The following is a 15,778-nucleotide window of genomic DNA, read 5'->3' as shown; positions in this document are numbered from 1 at the left end:
TGGTCGCTCACTGCTCTGTGTGTCCTGCCCCAGATGGGTCAAAAGCAGAGATTAAATTTCCCTACCTGCATGATTGTGCCTTTGCATGTCTGTGCATGTGTTTGGGACTAATAACTGCATCTTAATAAAAAAAAAAAATGAAACGGCTTCGACCGTCCCTAGTTCCACTTCCAGAATTCAAGTTTGTTGCAGAGGAGAAGGTATGTATAGGCATATATTTTTAAATCGAAGGTCCCATGGTCTCTTCCAATAAAGGTCATTGATAACATTCCACTGAAGTTTGACTTTTTGCACGATAACAATACTTAATGTCAATAATTAAGACATTCATGCGAAATGCAATGGGCCTGCAATGTCTGAATGCTCAGTCATGAACATGCCTGATTTAAATTAGAGGGATATTGATCACTTTGCTGGTTTAAAAGTGAGACCAGCCAAATTTCCACTTTAGTTTTCTTTTTTTCCTATTGCTATTTCTATTGCTATTCATAGTTCATTAGTGAATGTGTGCACTTTCATTTGCACTTAAAGATAATTAATCTGCACAACATCTTTATGTCAATGTTATAATGTTCAGTTAATCTGTATAAACAGACAGATTTTGTATTTACTGTTTGTTTATGCAAAGGTAGATGATTGTTTGTGCAATATTGAAGAATTTTAATACACAGCCCCTTTATTATTTGCATTTATATTAACTATTATGTACTGTTAGTTGTCATGTTTACAATCATACCATTACATTGTCATGTTTCAGTTATATTTAGTTTCATATGAATGTTCACTTCATGGAAGTTACTAGCACTAGATACTACATATTTTCGTATTATTGGGCCAGTGCTAGTACTAAAAAAACAACAAACAACAATAATGTAAATGAATACTTCTAATGTGTTTTACTTATATGTAGTCCACCTCTTTATTAATGGTAAAGCAGATTTCTCTCTCCATGTTCAAAGGAATTTGAAGGTAAACTGATGACAACAGTGGATTGATCATAATCATCGTAGAGCCAACATAATGTTGTCTATGAAGACCCCTGAAGCAACATTCCACAAATAGGCCTAGCATAGTATGTGCCGTATGTAGCTGAAGGGGAAATATTTGTACTGTATTGCTATCTAGTGGTTATAGGTAGTATTGCTATGTGAGTTCACCAGAAAAAGACAGTTATTTTGCTACCAATTAATTTACCTTAGTCATCGTCCCAACAATTGCTATGTGAAATGCTTTCTAACATTTAATGACAGAAACAGGAAGTAAAAGTAAAGCAATAGAAGGGATTTCCACATTCATGGACATTTTAACAATCAATAATATAGTTCACTTCCAACAAATTCTTCAATATTTACTAATTTCAATGTACTTGAAGACATCAATCAATCAATCAATCAAATTTTATTTGTATAGCCCATATTCACAAATTACAATTCATCTCATAGGGCTTTAACAGGGTGTGACATCCTCTGTCCTTAACCCTCAGCAAGAGTAAGGAAAAACTACAAAAAACCCTTTTTAACAGGGTAAAAATATGTAGAAACCTCAGAGAGAGCCACATGTGAGGGATCCCTCTCCCAGGACGGACAGAAGTGCAATAGATGCCACGTGCAGGAGAACATCATCAATAATCAAAGTCTCTAGCAGCATTGATGAAGCACAGTCCATGCTCAGCAACCATCTAGACCACGATCCACCATCCAGACCAGACGCCACTTCAGTCCTCAGTCACCGTCCACCGCCGCCCACCAGGAGGACCCATCACAAGCCACCACTGCGGTCCTGGTCCACCGCCCGTGCCCAATGGCAACGCGACACAGGGTCCGCCACCAGCACCACGATCAGCCCACATGACTCAGAATCCGCCACACTGGATCCAACACCGCGACCCCCGGTGCGCGATCCACAAACCGTAATCCATGGTGCGGCCACAGAGGCCCTGGATCTGCGGGTGATAAAGCAAAGGGATTCCGGGGAAGGGGGATAGGGATGGAGAAGAGGATGGAGAAGCTGGAAAGAGAAGCTCCGTGTGTCATGTGTCATAAAATAGAACAAGTAACGTTCTATGGGGTTTTGTGACTGATCCAGAGGGAGCGCAGAGAAGTGTTTAGCACTGCAGCTCTGATTCCTGGTCCCAACTATGGGTTGTCATGTTATAGACTTAGTAATATTCCTAGATAAGAGAGCTGCTCCATCCCAAGTGGGATGAACGCCGTCTCTCCTAACAAGACCAGGTTTTCTCAAAAAAGTTAGCCAATTATCTATAAAGCCCACGCCGTTTACAGGACACCACCTCGACAGCCAGCGGTTAAAAGACAACATGCGGCTAAACATGTCATCACCTGTTGTATTAGGGAGCGGGCCAGAGAAAACTACTGTGTCCGACATCGTTTTAGCAAAAGCACACACCGACTCAACATTCAATTTAGTGACCTCCGACATACGAAGCCGGGAGTCGTTGCTGCCGACGTGAATTACGATTTTATTGTATTTACCTTTTTTAGATTTGGCCATTAACTTAAGTTTAGATTCGATGTCGCCGGCTCTGGCCCCTGGGATACAATTAACTATGGTCGCTGGTGTCGCTAACCTGACGTTTCTCAGAACCGAGTCGCCAATAATCAGAGTTTGTTTATCAGCGGGTGCCTCGCTGAGTGGAGAGAATCTATTTGAAACGTGAGCTGGTGGCTCTTTAATCGTGGGCTTTCTAAGACTAGCACTATGCCCCCTCTGGAACGTCACCCATCTGCCCTGGGCTCCCGGCTGCACGGGACTAGTCTGGGGACTGCTCGTTAAGGCTAAGCTACGTGCTAAGCTAGGTGGCTCCGCGGCTAGCGGGAGCCGGCTAACTACAGCTAACGGAGTTTCTAAGCTGCTGAGCCGAGCTTCTAAGTCGCTAAGCCGAGCCTCCATCGCTATCAACACACTACATTTATTACATGTACCACTACTGTTAAGGGAGGCAGAGGAGTAGGTAAACATTAGACACTCGGAGTAAGAGAGAGCAGTAGAGCAACAGGGAGAGAGAGAAGACATCGCTGCTATATAGCTACGAAGGTGAGCTCAGACAGAACACAGAATCACTAAGCACGATAGAATAAGGGTTGGTATGTGCGAGTGTTTAACTACAGACCGGTGATTTTAGCCGTAGTGCTACAGGGAAACAGTTGTGTTTTGCAGCGGAGCTAATTCGCAGAGCGACCACCACCAGTGGCAAGAAAACAGGAAATGACGCAGCACGCTTACCGTAATCCTGTCCGCAAGGCTGTGATTAAGACATAGTTTGTCTTAATACAAAAAAGTGCTGGGTTTTTATTTTCATGCATAGTATGTTTTTACTCAAATACAGATTATTCAGTAAAACATATGTACTCAGAAATCCAAACTGTTGTTTGCGACATTTCCGGTCACAGCTGTGCAGGTTTGCTTTACGATACTTGTAACATACCAGAAGTGTCGTTGCAGCGAAGAGCGACAGGTGGCTTTCTCCAAGCTGAAGGCAGAGTCAGAAACGAAACTCGCTGAGACTTGACCCTGTGCTGACGGTCATACACACCCGGCGAGTGAGAGGACTTCAACCACGATGCGAGAAATAACAGTTGATTTCCGACAGCTTTCCTTCACGGCCCTAGCCACCTAGCTAAGCTAACCTACCCGGATGCTAGCGAAGCAAGTTTGCCAGCTTTGAGCCCGGAACATGTTGTGAGCGGGAGACGAATTCAATGTGACACCCTGACATTTACACCCCGTGGGCAGCGTTTCCACTCGTGGCTGGGCATCCATCATTCTAACACAAAATGTGGCTCCAGCAGAGACTAAAGGGGCTACCGGGCTTGTTGTCAAGCAGCTGGGCGAGAAGACTGCTCATAGGACTGCTGCTCTTCCTCATCTTCTACTGGTACCTGGGAGCGGAGCGCAGGTGGAGGTTCTTCAGCAGCTCGGCCATGCCCGGTGGGGCGGCAGGACAGTGTCTACAGGCGGAAATCCACCGGTGGAAGTCGCTCGTAGACCGAGGAGAGGGAATATACAGCACACCTCAGGAACATCTTGACACACCGTTTGTATCAGGTAACGGCCACATTTTGATTGACATTGACTCTAACAAACTGTGGGTGGCGTCGTCCTCGCAGCCCGGCTCAGCCCCGGTCCACCCAACTGAATATTCACCGAGAGTCGGCGTGCACCTGGAGGGGAAGCGGGCCGAGGCTCAGGCCAGCATGCTGTGGTTCCGGAAAGGTTCCGTGCTGTCGGTGCGCTGTGCCTCCCTGCAGTCATCCCGGGACTGTGTCAGCATCAGAGAAGAGTTCATCGCCCACAGAAGCCGACCCAACGTCTATCTTCAGCGAATCCACATCAACAACCTGTCTGACAGGCCCACCTCCCTGGACGTTTCCTCTGGCAATCCCTCCTTTGGTAGCAAATTCTCCACCAGTGATGAGAAACTAGAGGAAAAGGAAATAGTGCTCTCCTCTGGCAGAGTGCCTGTGGAAAACAATCGCATGGTTCTGGTGGTGGTGGTCACCAAGAAGCTGAACAGCAGAATTCAAGTCCCTGCTAAGTCAGAGTTCACAGACAACATTATGTCAGTGGTGTGGACCTCAGAGCCCACAGAGCCCTCCAAGCTGGAGGAGACCTTTATCAGCCTCAGAGAAGGAGCCAAAAAGGAACTGGGGGAGCTGCTTAGAGCCAGTGTGGAGGAGCTGGTTATAGATCACCAGCAAGCGTGGATGGATCTCTTCATTTCAGGTGAGCTGAAGCAGTAGCAGCAGCTGGTGCTGTGCTTTTATGGGCCACACTGAAGTTCCATTAAATTTCAATTCCATCTACTACAAACCCTACATACTACACACTACTAAAGTATATTACCATGCTATAATGAGACGATTGTGGTAATAAAATCAAAATTTTCAGACAATGTGAAGTACTTCAAACTTGTTTGCAATGTGTGGAAGGGCATTAAAAAACACTGTAAAACGGTTTAAGTTCAACGGCCCATCTACTTCTGACCAATCTGATCACTGAAAAACGGATTCATCATTCCTAAAGGATCCTGACAGGGACAGCAAAGTTTACAGTAAAGTGAGAAACATGGAAGAGAAGCAGAGAATTGTATTCATCTAAGATACTGTGATTGTCAAAGAACACCTGACAGTGTTGGTTCTTTTACTCGTGTTATATTAGCCTGGATGCCAGACGAACTTAGCCCCGCCCACAACATTTTTGGTCGGGCAGTTCACATTCTGACTAGAATTGTGAGTCTGACAACGTCAGGCTAGTGTTATATCAGTTCAGCTCAGAATAACACAAAGAGAAATATATACTAAAGCCTCAGATTTTATTTCTTTTTAAAAATATATTGTTCACATTGTTCAATATTACATTTCAATCAAACTGAGCTCATCAAACATTAACTACTTATATCCCTCCCTCTTCTGTCTGACATCACTTGACATGTTTATCTGCATCACATGTTCATTTGTCAATCATCAAACCCCCCCCCCCCCCCCCGCGCGCGAATAGCCATAAACTCAATAAAATACTCCTGATCATTTACAGTTTATTGTCAGCCTGACTTAACCTAATAACTGGATATTATCTCTAGTGTTTCTGTTCTATTAAATCATGTGATAATATTGTTCACAGGTCACACTTTTGGGCCACACCATCAAAGATCTTAATGAAATTTGACATGCAGAGTTTGCAATATGAGAAACATGGAACATATCTTAGGTTTCTAAGATAGTAATAATTGACTCGTCCATTTCTTCTAATTGATTTCAGCTCTTCTTGATTCCAATATGGTCAAACAAGGATCAAGTGGTAAAATAGCAAAATAGCAGCATCAAAGTCTGGAAGGAGCAGAAATTAAGAATGGCCACTGCTGTATAGAGGCTCTGTGACACCTCAATAGAATAAACATTTAGCTTAGGATTCTGATTCCACACATGTTGAATTTCTTTGAATACATTATCCAGTATATTGCATGTGCCTGACCATGCACTTATCACTAAGTGCTGTTCAACAAGATTATAAAGAATTAGTGATATGATGCTACATCAGATAAATACTGATCTCAGCAACGAGTCGGGAACCACAGCCTAAAATATCTTTGATTATTGTAATTGGTTTGTAGCACATGCACTCTCTTCCTGTTGAGACAGACATAAAGGGAATACTACTAATGTTATGACTGGCTCTGTAATGGATGGTATCATCAGCAGGCATGGTGATAACTGTATAGGGGTTTTGATGTTCCATTGACGAAGCAGGATTTCACATGGTTGCTATTGAACAAGTTTCAATACGAATCTGTGTGCTTTAAACAAAAACATGAGATCTCAGCAGCAGAATTAATGTTACTTCATGCCTCTGCCTCAAAAGTTATGACTCAAGGCCAAGGCATTTTGCAAACATATGAACCTGATTAATAGAGCACTGTAACCGTTGTTGTATTTTGAAAGAAATCATTTATTGCTCTCAAGGGACGAGGTCACAGTAGTTTGTCACGAGACATAAAAAAAATGTCCATCCAAAATGTCCTTTAGTCTTTTTAGTGTTGTATTCTAATTAGTGCTGTCAAAAGATTAAAATATTTAATCGCTATTAATCACATTTATGTCAGTTAACTCAAAATTAATCACGATTAATCGCAAATTTGTGTCTATTCTAAATGTCACTTCATTTTTGTTTTTTTTAATGCTCTATCAACATGAAAAGTGGATTGGCTTGCTTTATGCAAACGTTTTATTTTATTGAAAAACAACATTGCCAAACAGGGCGCTACAAAATAAAATTATAAAGTGCACATTTCAGGTAAACAAGGACTCAGCCTATAGTGCAGTTAAACCATGGCTTAATATTTTCTTTTTTTCAAGTTTGCTGTGAACATAGCAGTCAGGCCTCTCAAACAGCCAAGCAACAAAATAACAATCAAACAAAATACACAGGCAAGTGTCGGCCTACTTTGAATCAAATTAAACACAGAACTGTTTAGGGCTATTTGAGTCCTCCCATATTTGTGGAAAATGTATGAAATAAGAAGTACCCTATTTTGAAATAAATAAAAACATATAGCTGCAGCCTAGTAGCTTAAAAATATATATTTTAGTTGGCGAAATATTAAAACAAAAAGCGAGAGCAGGTCAGACTGGAGGCGAACACAGATACTGAAGCTCGATAGAAACCAACTGCAGCTTCTGCTCTGATCAAGAAGCTGAGGCGCTGATCTCTGATCAGCTGAGACCAGAGAAACTCTGTGTTTACACTGTTTCAATAGTTAAGAAGCAGTGAGTCACTGAGCTCTGATCTCACTGTGTCTCTCTGAGCGAGTGCGCGGGGGCAGGGGGCTCGAACCACACTCACAGACACACAAACACTCGCCCGCTCCTTGTACTTCATGACGGCCTGATACGATCATGTTTTAAAAAATTATTGTGACTTAGTCAACCACCAACATGCAAAAGCGTGTGTCACACGGCGAAAGCGTGAGAGTTGGCAGCTCTGCGTTAATCTCGCGATAAAAAAATTAACGGCCGTTAATAATGCGTTAACTGACAGCACTAATTGTAATGTTTTATATCTTTATTATTTTCTCCCCCAATTTTATTCATCTCAGTCCTGAATAGGATTTTAGTGGTAACCCAGTGTCACCGTTACCATGTATGAATGTTGATGATTATCACGCATTACTTTTACTTACTACTGGTATTGAAGAAAATCGATTAACCACAAATGTATCAAAGCACGTACTCTGAAGTCGTATCGTCCATCCCTACCATCCACCAAACTGACCTATAAGCCTCTCTGGGGATTGGCAAACACCAGTTTCAAGAAATAATAAGTAGGGGTGCACCGATTAATCGGTCGTACATCGGTAGCGGCCGATATTCGCCTCGTTTACTGATATCGGCTTATCGGTAATAAACTTGACTTTCACCGATATCATTGGCCGATGTTCATATTTGTGGTAAAACCGCTGGGCACGTGCCGCGGCTGTGGGAGCAGTCGCTCCGTCGCCCTCCTCTCCGCGCCGCCGGAGGCTCAGTGCGCGGCACCGGGAGGTCCTCATCCGGTGGCGCCTCACGGCGTCGCTGGTGCGGGGGCTTTCTTTCTCTTGGACCGCGGGGCAGTGTCCGCGGTCAGCGGCGGCCACTCTGGACGCGGTGGGTGTTGACGCGATGTGATTTCTGCCCGACACTAAAAACGGGTCAAACTGAGGAGGGCTTGTTAAGTTATCTTGACTCACGCAGTGTAACTTGACGTAAAAAGTATGAGCGTAGCGTCTGTTTAAGTACTTTATTCTCATGTGCATCGGCTCTATTCATCCGTCTCATGCACAGGTAACAAGGGAATTGACAACATACGTCATACACACAGAAGCCGTAACACATCTAATAAACAGGCAACTGCTACCGTAAATCAATGAGAAGAGTGTCTCTATAATGATACTTTAACAGGGCTGTTTTAGACAGGGTAAAAAGGTGCTGTTTTAAATTATCCTTGTGGTATTTTGACCAAAATATGTTACAGTCATTTCATTAAGATCCCAAGGAACCATTTCAACTTGCGGTAAAATGGGCATAATATGTCTCTGTTAAATAAAGTTTAGTTAAATCAAAGATTGTTTCATAAATCTGATTAAATTTGTGCTCATTAAAAGATAAGAGTGATGAAGGGCTGAACATTTTTTAAATAATGATTTAATTATTTTTCTGACACAAAAGGGTGAATGAATAACAACAAAAAGAAAATAAACAAATATCGGTATCGGCTATCGGCCAGATTGTTATTTTAAATATCGGAATCGGTATCGGCCAAGAATTTACATATCGGTGCATCCCTAATAATAAGTAAAAGTGTTTTTGTTTAAATTTAAGTATGGTCAGAATTTAATGTTAATTACAGTAATGAACAAAAACATAACACAAATTATTCTATTGCTTTGGTCAATATTAAAAATATTCAAATGTGTCAGATATTTATTACAGATTTAAAGGAACACATATAGAGAGTTTGCTGTTCACTAAAAGGATTTGCTGATGTAAACCAAGTCAAAAAGGAGCGACCTCTAGTGACTGTAGATAAAGAGTCATGTGAAAGATCTGTGTTGTTGCCGTCGTTATTTTGTAAATAGTTGAGGAGTCTGCTGACAAGATCATGATCAGAATGCACAGGTTTTATCAATTAAATCAAATTATCATCCCATAAAAATGTTGTGGACAATGTATGTGCCATTAAAAAAAGCCAAAAGCTCTAGAAAAGCCAGTAAGTGGAGGTTGAGTTAAGATGGTGTTTTTGTCTAATTGCATCATCTTACATTCACAGTAATAAATCATTACATTTGCTTCTTCATTCATTCAGGTGTTGAAATGAGGAAGATCACAGACTCCCACACGCCATCGAGCCGCACGGTGAACACCACACTCTACTACATCCTCTCATCCTCCGCGTCTCCCCTGCTGGACCGTAGGCTGAGCAACGAGGAGAGCGCCCGGCTGGAGTCCAGCCTCAACTACGCTGACCATTGCTTCAGTGGCCATGCCACCATGCATGCAGAGAACCTGTGGCCTGAGCGGGTGAGCAGTACAGCCCAGATCCTTCAACTGGTCACGCTATGGACCTTGACTCTGCAGAAGAGAGGTTGCAAGGTACTCGTTGCAGCTGGTGCTCACGGAACAATGCAGGGCATAGTGCTCAGCTTTGGTGGCCTTCAGTTCACAGAGAACCACCTTCAGTTTCAGGCCGATCCAGACGTGCTGCACAACAGCTACGCCTTGAGAGGAATCCACTACAACCAGGACCTCATCAACCTGGCAGTGCTGCTGGATGTGGAGGGGAAGCCTTTTCTTCATGTTTCAGTGAAGCAGCAGGATAAACCAGTGAAGCTGTATGCTTGCGAGGCGGGCTGCCTCAATGAGCCTGTGGAGCTGACATCAGAGGTCAAAGGTCACACCTTCCCAGTGATGGTCACTCAGCCAATCACACCGCTGCTCTACATCTCCACAGACCTGCGCCACCTGCAAGACCTGCGCCACACCCTCCACCTTAAGGCCATTTTGGCCCATGAGGAGCACATGGCCATAAGATACCCAGGCCTTCCCTTCCTTTTCTGGTTCAGCGTGGCCTCTCTCATAACTCTCTTCCATCTTTTCCTCTTCAAGCTCATATACAACGAGTACTGTGGCCCTGGCGCTAAGCCCCTCTTCAGGAGCAAGGTATAAACTGTGGCAACGGAAAAACAAAAAAACTGCAAACTGATATACTATGCTCATCTTTTTCCTTTCATTTGTTTTTTGTCTTTTTTTGACTTGCGTGTGTTGGCAAAGATTCTTCTTTCTCTCTCTCAGTGCTCTCTCTGTTGGTTGGTTTCTTGGTTTTGACTTTCTCCCTCTCGGTGAGTGCTCCCTCTCGGTGAGTACTTCCTATCTCATGTGGTATACTCTTGGAGTGGGTTGTTACAGTAGCCTTACACACCTCGCCTTCCCCATATCACAAAACATGATTCCACAGGTCTTGTTCAATGGTGGGTCTGATAAAGTTTTTCACCACAGCTGTTCTCTAAAAGAAAAGTGAGCAATGAAAAATGTGATCGAAGTTGAAGGCAGTAGAGTAGCAACCTCCATCAGAGTCAGAGTTCACAGTTTCAATGAACCATCTGATGTATGGCGTCATCTTAGCACAGCATCTGTTCCATGTTTAGAATGTAACACATTTGCTGATGATTTGGAAGAAAAAAAAGAGTAATTTTTTTCTTTCATGTCAGGAGGTGATGTTTCACTTTGACAGCATTCCCATTGTCCTGTCTTAGCATTCTTAAGGGAACATACCAGTGTTTTCCATTTACAAAAAAAGACACATTTTACAGGGAATATTAGAACAAGCTAAGGGTTGTAAGAATGTTCAAAGCTGCTCATTGAAGGTGATCTGTTGAGTACTGTTGTTAGGGTATACATCTTGTGCACACTCAAGAACATGACAGTGAAACTAAATGCAACCAGAGACTGCTCATACAAATTTATTACACCACTTCCCCCCCACTGCACAAAGATGAAGCTAAATTACCCTGGATATGGGTGCTGCCATCTTGTAATAGGGACATCATGTGGATTTAGAATAGACCATAGGTGTTAATGTGAGTGTTGACCCTGTGATTCGCTAGCGACCTGGCTAGTACCCCCCTCTCGCCCAATGTTAGCTGGGATTGACACCAGCTCCCCCTTAAAGGTTAAGCAGAATAAATTATGGATGGATGGTGTACTTTTTAGTTTGATCCATTTCCGATGTGCTAACAGGGAGGGGCTGGGGTTTATGACTGCAGCCAGCCACCAGGGGGCAATGCATATGTTTTGGCTTTACTGTTGGGAGACATGTTGTCTTTATTTATATTGAGTCACTGGATGCAACAAGTTTTTGGGTGGTGTCAGGAAAAAGAAGACTGCGGGCCAGCGTAAACATGGATGTTAACTAAACAAATGTGTACTAAAGAGCTAAATTCATATCAGAGCTTTAGTGTGTTTATAAAAAACCTCCACATATTACCTTTGACTTTGGCAGGGGTAAGATTAGCTTTAATGCTGACCCTCACACTGGAACTGACATAATAGGGAGCACTGACTCGCTGATGGCCAGGGAAACCCTTAAATCTGCTTACATCACTGGTTCGCAGTGAAGAAACATGCTCATGATTTATAGTACATGATACTTAACATTGGTATGGTTCTTTCCCTGATTATCTACTTTGCTTTTTATAGGTCTGATCAACAGAACCATCAGTAATGATAGAGTACTCACAACGACATTGGTAAAAACTGAGAGGCTCAAGTTTATCACCCAAACTGTCTGCACACAGTTGTTGCTGTGCAGGAAGAAAGTAGTATTCACATGTTCTCAATTGACCACCAAATGGTTTAGATGACCCGCAGTTTTGTTTCAACCCTGTCTGTTTCCTTGTGAGCTACAATACATTTTACTGTTCATGTGAGATTGTTGTCATGGATCAACCCGAATCAAATTAATCCTGCAAACAATAGAAGCCCAAATTGGAACTCATTGTAGTGTGGTGGTGCTAACTAACAGTCCTTAATGTCTGTTGTCATGTGAAACGACTACTTGTTTACAGATGTCCTTTTAAAAAACATGTTGACATGATGGACCGTTAGGGCAGATTATGCTGAAGGGTAAACGTTATTTTCTGATCAGCTTGGACTGTGTGCTCACCTTTTCTGCTATTCCTTTTTCTTCCTGACTTTTGATGATGTTTTATATTGAACCACTCAATTAAATTAACAAGAAATCTATGGGTTGGCTTTGGCTCTTCACTGTTGACCTGTCACCTTTCTCTGGCACACTCAAACTTTTCTCATCCTCAGCATGTCTATGTTTTCTCCTCTCTCCTGGGAAGCAGTGTTGGATGGGTTGGGTAGTATTAGTCAGGTTCCCAGTTCATAAATCAATCTAACCCCTCACCTCCTTTCTGACTTCACCAGGTCGCCAGCAAAAGTGAGGATGGCTGCTGCAACACCACAAGCGCCGCTTGAACGCTGCAGTGCTGTGCACACATACATCATTTAGCGGTGGTTCTGCTTGAGCTTTGGCAGCATGCAAGATGCTAACATGGGTGTGCTGGTGCTGAATCTGAAACGTTCGCAGACAATTTCTTTGTTTTGGCCTGCATTGTTTGGAGAGATACTCCTCAGGATCTGCTGGTGAGACGCTGCAGAGGCATGGAGGTTAAAACTGGCTGAGTACAATCTACACCATGTATTTTGACACTAGGATTTTTTTGTTTTTCAGGTTCTGTGCTTCAGCATTAAATTAATTGGAAACTTGTTTACCTAATGTTTCTTGGGCAGCTGTTGTTTCAGTGTCAACCCTACAGGTTATTGAGATTGATTTATTTGTCAGTATGAAAGTAAGGAGGGGACCATGTAAGTCAGGAAAAAATAAGGTCTAAGAAAGCAAAAATCTGTCACAAATATCAAAGGTTTGTTTGGACACTTTCTAAAAAATAACCAAAATATCAAAGATACAGTTTGACTGGGAGCACAAGACTTCAAAAATTAATGCAAATGCACATGAAGAGACCATGATGCAATAAGATATCAACCTCCAAGTGGTGGAAAGAGGTCGGTTAGGAGAGCGAACAGGAACAGTTCTTGACGTAAAGCCTACACCTCAACTGTCCCACATAGCACTGATTCTCTCCACTGGAAGTGACACACTAACATTTACTGATAAAAAGGATGAACAGTGACAAGTCATCATTTAACAGGACTACAATACTAAAACAACAACCTAAGACACAAAGAGGTAGAATATCCTGCACTGGGTTCGACAATCAAAGGCACTAGTCAGCTGGTAGCTCCTCAAAGATCATTTTTAACATTAAATTACTGAGTGTTCAGTGATTTTTCAAGGGCCATTAGTATATTATACAGCTCCCAAGACAAACCTCCTGGACCATGACCACTAAGTGAAAACTAATCGAGAGAGACTAAGCAAAAACACCCAAAAGTCCCATGATGCCACGCTGTGACCTTGTGACCAAAATGTTTCGTTAATACTTTGATCGAGAGACCTCTTTTTTTTTTGTTTAATGTGTTTTTGTCCAATTACTTTTGAATCCCTTAACTTTAGGCACCATTTTTGTAAAGGGTTCTAGCCTATCTCCAAAACCCAAAATATTCCTCTTTTTTTCTTTTTTAAACCTTCTCAAGTTAATGCTGAGAATTGACCCTTTCATGTAGGATTAAAATGAAACTGAATGTGCTGTGAACCTGAACTAGATATTTTTAACCCCTCAGAATATTGAGTCTAATATCAGACAAGATGGAAATAACAGCCAGTATTCAAATTTGAGAAACTGGAAATTTAACATATAGACTATGACGATGAAAGCAAATCTCTAATCATTGTGCGACAACCATGTCTTGATGCAACACTTGTAACCCAGATGTGTAAAGAAAACGTAAAACTCTGGCTGGGAAGGATGGATGTTTCCTGCTGGTAAAATGAAACCTCTTTTTTGTTGAAATTATTTTGACTCATTTCACCTTTGATAGTCACAGATTGCATGTGGCTTACGGCTTAACGGGCCTCCGTTGAACTGCTCTCCGGAGTTTTCTCTCTTAAGCCGTTTTCAGACATGACCTGTGATTGAAATCCAGACAATTAGCTACAGAGTTTACCTGCAGTTTGCCTTTCACACCTGCACAATGCAGCAGGAGTTTCTTTTCACAGATACCCTCACAACACCAACAAATTTAGATGAGAGTTGGTGCAGCAGACAGAGGCAGGATGTGACGTATTAACTCCGCTGCGTGGATCACATAGTTCACTTCAAAACACAAACTCTCAAGACTTCTTCCTCTGTGTCTTCTACGTGTATGACACAGCTTTTTCGACGGGATATTATTCTCCACTGGCAGAAGCTCGATTAGCCAGACAAGGGTAGCCGATTTATGGCCAACAGCTGATGCCGCTTCAGAAGTAAGATCTGAGGCTGGAATACTGTCCTCCAGGAGAACCAAACATCACTAAATATCAGTGTACAGATCTAGTTTCTCCTTCCTCTCTTACTGTTGTCTTGAGAAGATAATTAATTTAACCCCCCAGAACAAAAATATCTTTGCTAGGGATTCACTGAAAACAGTGTCTGACGGCCCATACTTCTTAACTGTTGAAACTGTGTCAGTGATACTTTGCACAACCCAACATGACATGCTGGGTTACAAATCACATAACCCAACATGACATGCTGGGTTACAAATCACATAACCCAACATGCTTATGAAAGGATTAATAAGAAGGAAATAATACAAAGAGTGGGCAGGATATGAGCACCATAAATTGGCAGGAAGGCTGAGCATTGACTTGATCCCTTAATCCATTTATGGTTAAAAAATTCCAGCCTGTTGCACTTGTGTCCTCATCAGTGATGTTATAGTGGGTGTCTAGTCCTCCACAACACATCTGCTGTGATGTCACTGGCTGTGGTACAGGCAGGAAAATGGCTAGAAAGTTTAACTGCATTAGTTCCCACATATTGGCTGTCCCTCTGGATTAAAACTACACCATTTATATTGTAAAACGTTATTTTGACTATGTAACAAGGGGTACAATCGGTTAATATTAATAAGAAATAGAAATTGTGTTAGAATTTATTTTGTTTGTTGAAATCACTGGCTTGTCTGTTAATGATTTGATTTGATGTGATTTCTGATAGAAGATATCTTGGGGTTGTTCAGCTTTTTTTCTCTGTGGGTTATCTGATTAATCTGTGAACTACTGAGTCTGCCTTAATGAATAAATGAAGTAAGAAGTTAATTTATTGAGCTCATGGCCAGAGCCATGATAGGAATAGATTGTACTTGAATGGTTTGGTGTATGGTTGTGTCAAATTGATTTTTTTTCTGGAAAATAAATCATTATTGTGAAGGAATGTATGATTATGTTGTTTGAGGATTTGCTTCATATATTTCTGGGTTTATGCAAACTCATGTCAGAAGAATTTTCATCACTATAAATTTGACCCTGGTTCCGTACTTGGGTCACATGCGGGCAAATTAATTAATTTGGTTCGCTGGGGAAGACCATGAGATGTTAAAAGCTCATAAACAGGAAGACCAAGTTAGGGAACACGACATAAGAACACTTATCAACAGAACTTTAAAGTTAACTATGTATATGGTGTTCTGAGCACTAATGTAAAGGTGACATCACTAGTGTATTGCTCCTGTCCTCTACAGGGTCTTATCATTTCAAACATTGATGGACAGATATA

General features: G+C 42.0%; 1 protein-coding gene and 1 long non-coding RNA gene across 6 annotated transcripts; one reads left to right on the top strand and one right to left on the bottom strand.

The window, feature by feature from the left end:
- Positions 1–650: 650 nt before the first annotated feature.
- LOC133957264 (uncharacterized) lies at positions 651–3,588 on the bottom strand. Its single transcript, XR_009921206.1, has 2 exons — positions 3,446–3,588; positions 651–3,262 (listed from the first exon to the last, which is right to left on the bottom strand). It is a non-coding gene; the product is annotated as an uncharacterized LOC133957264 (long non-coding RNA).
- On the top strand, positions 3,429–15,436 carry kiaa2013 (KIAA2013 ortholog). Of its 5 annotated transcripts, none has more exons than XM_062392754.1 (4): positions 3,429–4,743; positions 9,358–10,211; positions 10,344–10,407; positions 12,483–15,436. In XM_062392754.1, exons 1-3 carry the CDS (start codon positions 3,795–3,797, stop codon positions 10,374–10,376), a joined length of 1,836 nt encoding a protein of 611 aa, XP_062248738.1. In that variant the 5' UTR covers positions 3,429–3,794; the 3' UTR covers positions 10,377–10,407; positions 12,483–15,436. The 5 variants fall into 5 exon arrangements, with proteins under 5 accessions (XP_062248738.1, XP_062248735.1, XP_062248736.1 ...); XM_062392751.1 differs by having other exon boundaries at positions 10,323–10,407; XM_062392752.1 differs by lacking the exon at positions 10,344–10,407.
- The last annotated feature ends 342 nt before the right edge of the window (positions 15,437–15,778 follow it).

Source organism: Platichthys flesus, chromosome 7, assembly GCF_949316205.1.
Source record: "Platichthys flesus chromosome 7, fPlaFle2.1, whole genome shotgun sequence".
NCBI lineage: Eukaryota > Metazoa > Chordata > Actinopteri > Pleuronectiformes > Pleuronectidae > Platichthys > Platichthys flesus.
Note: the sequence above shows the minus strand (reverse complement) of the source record. Positions and strands in the feature narration are given on the sequence as shown.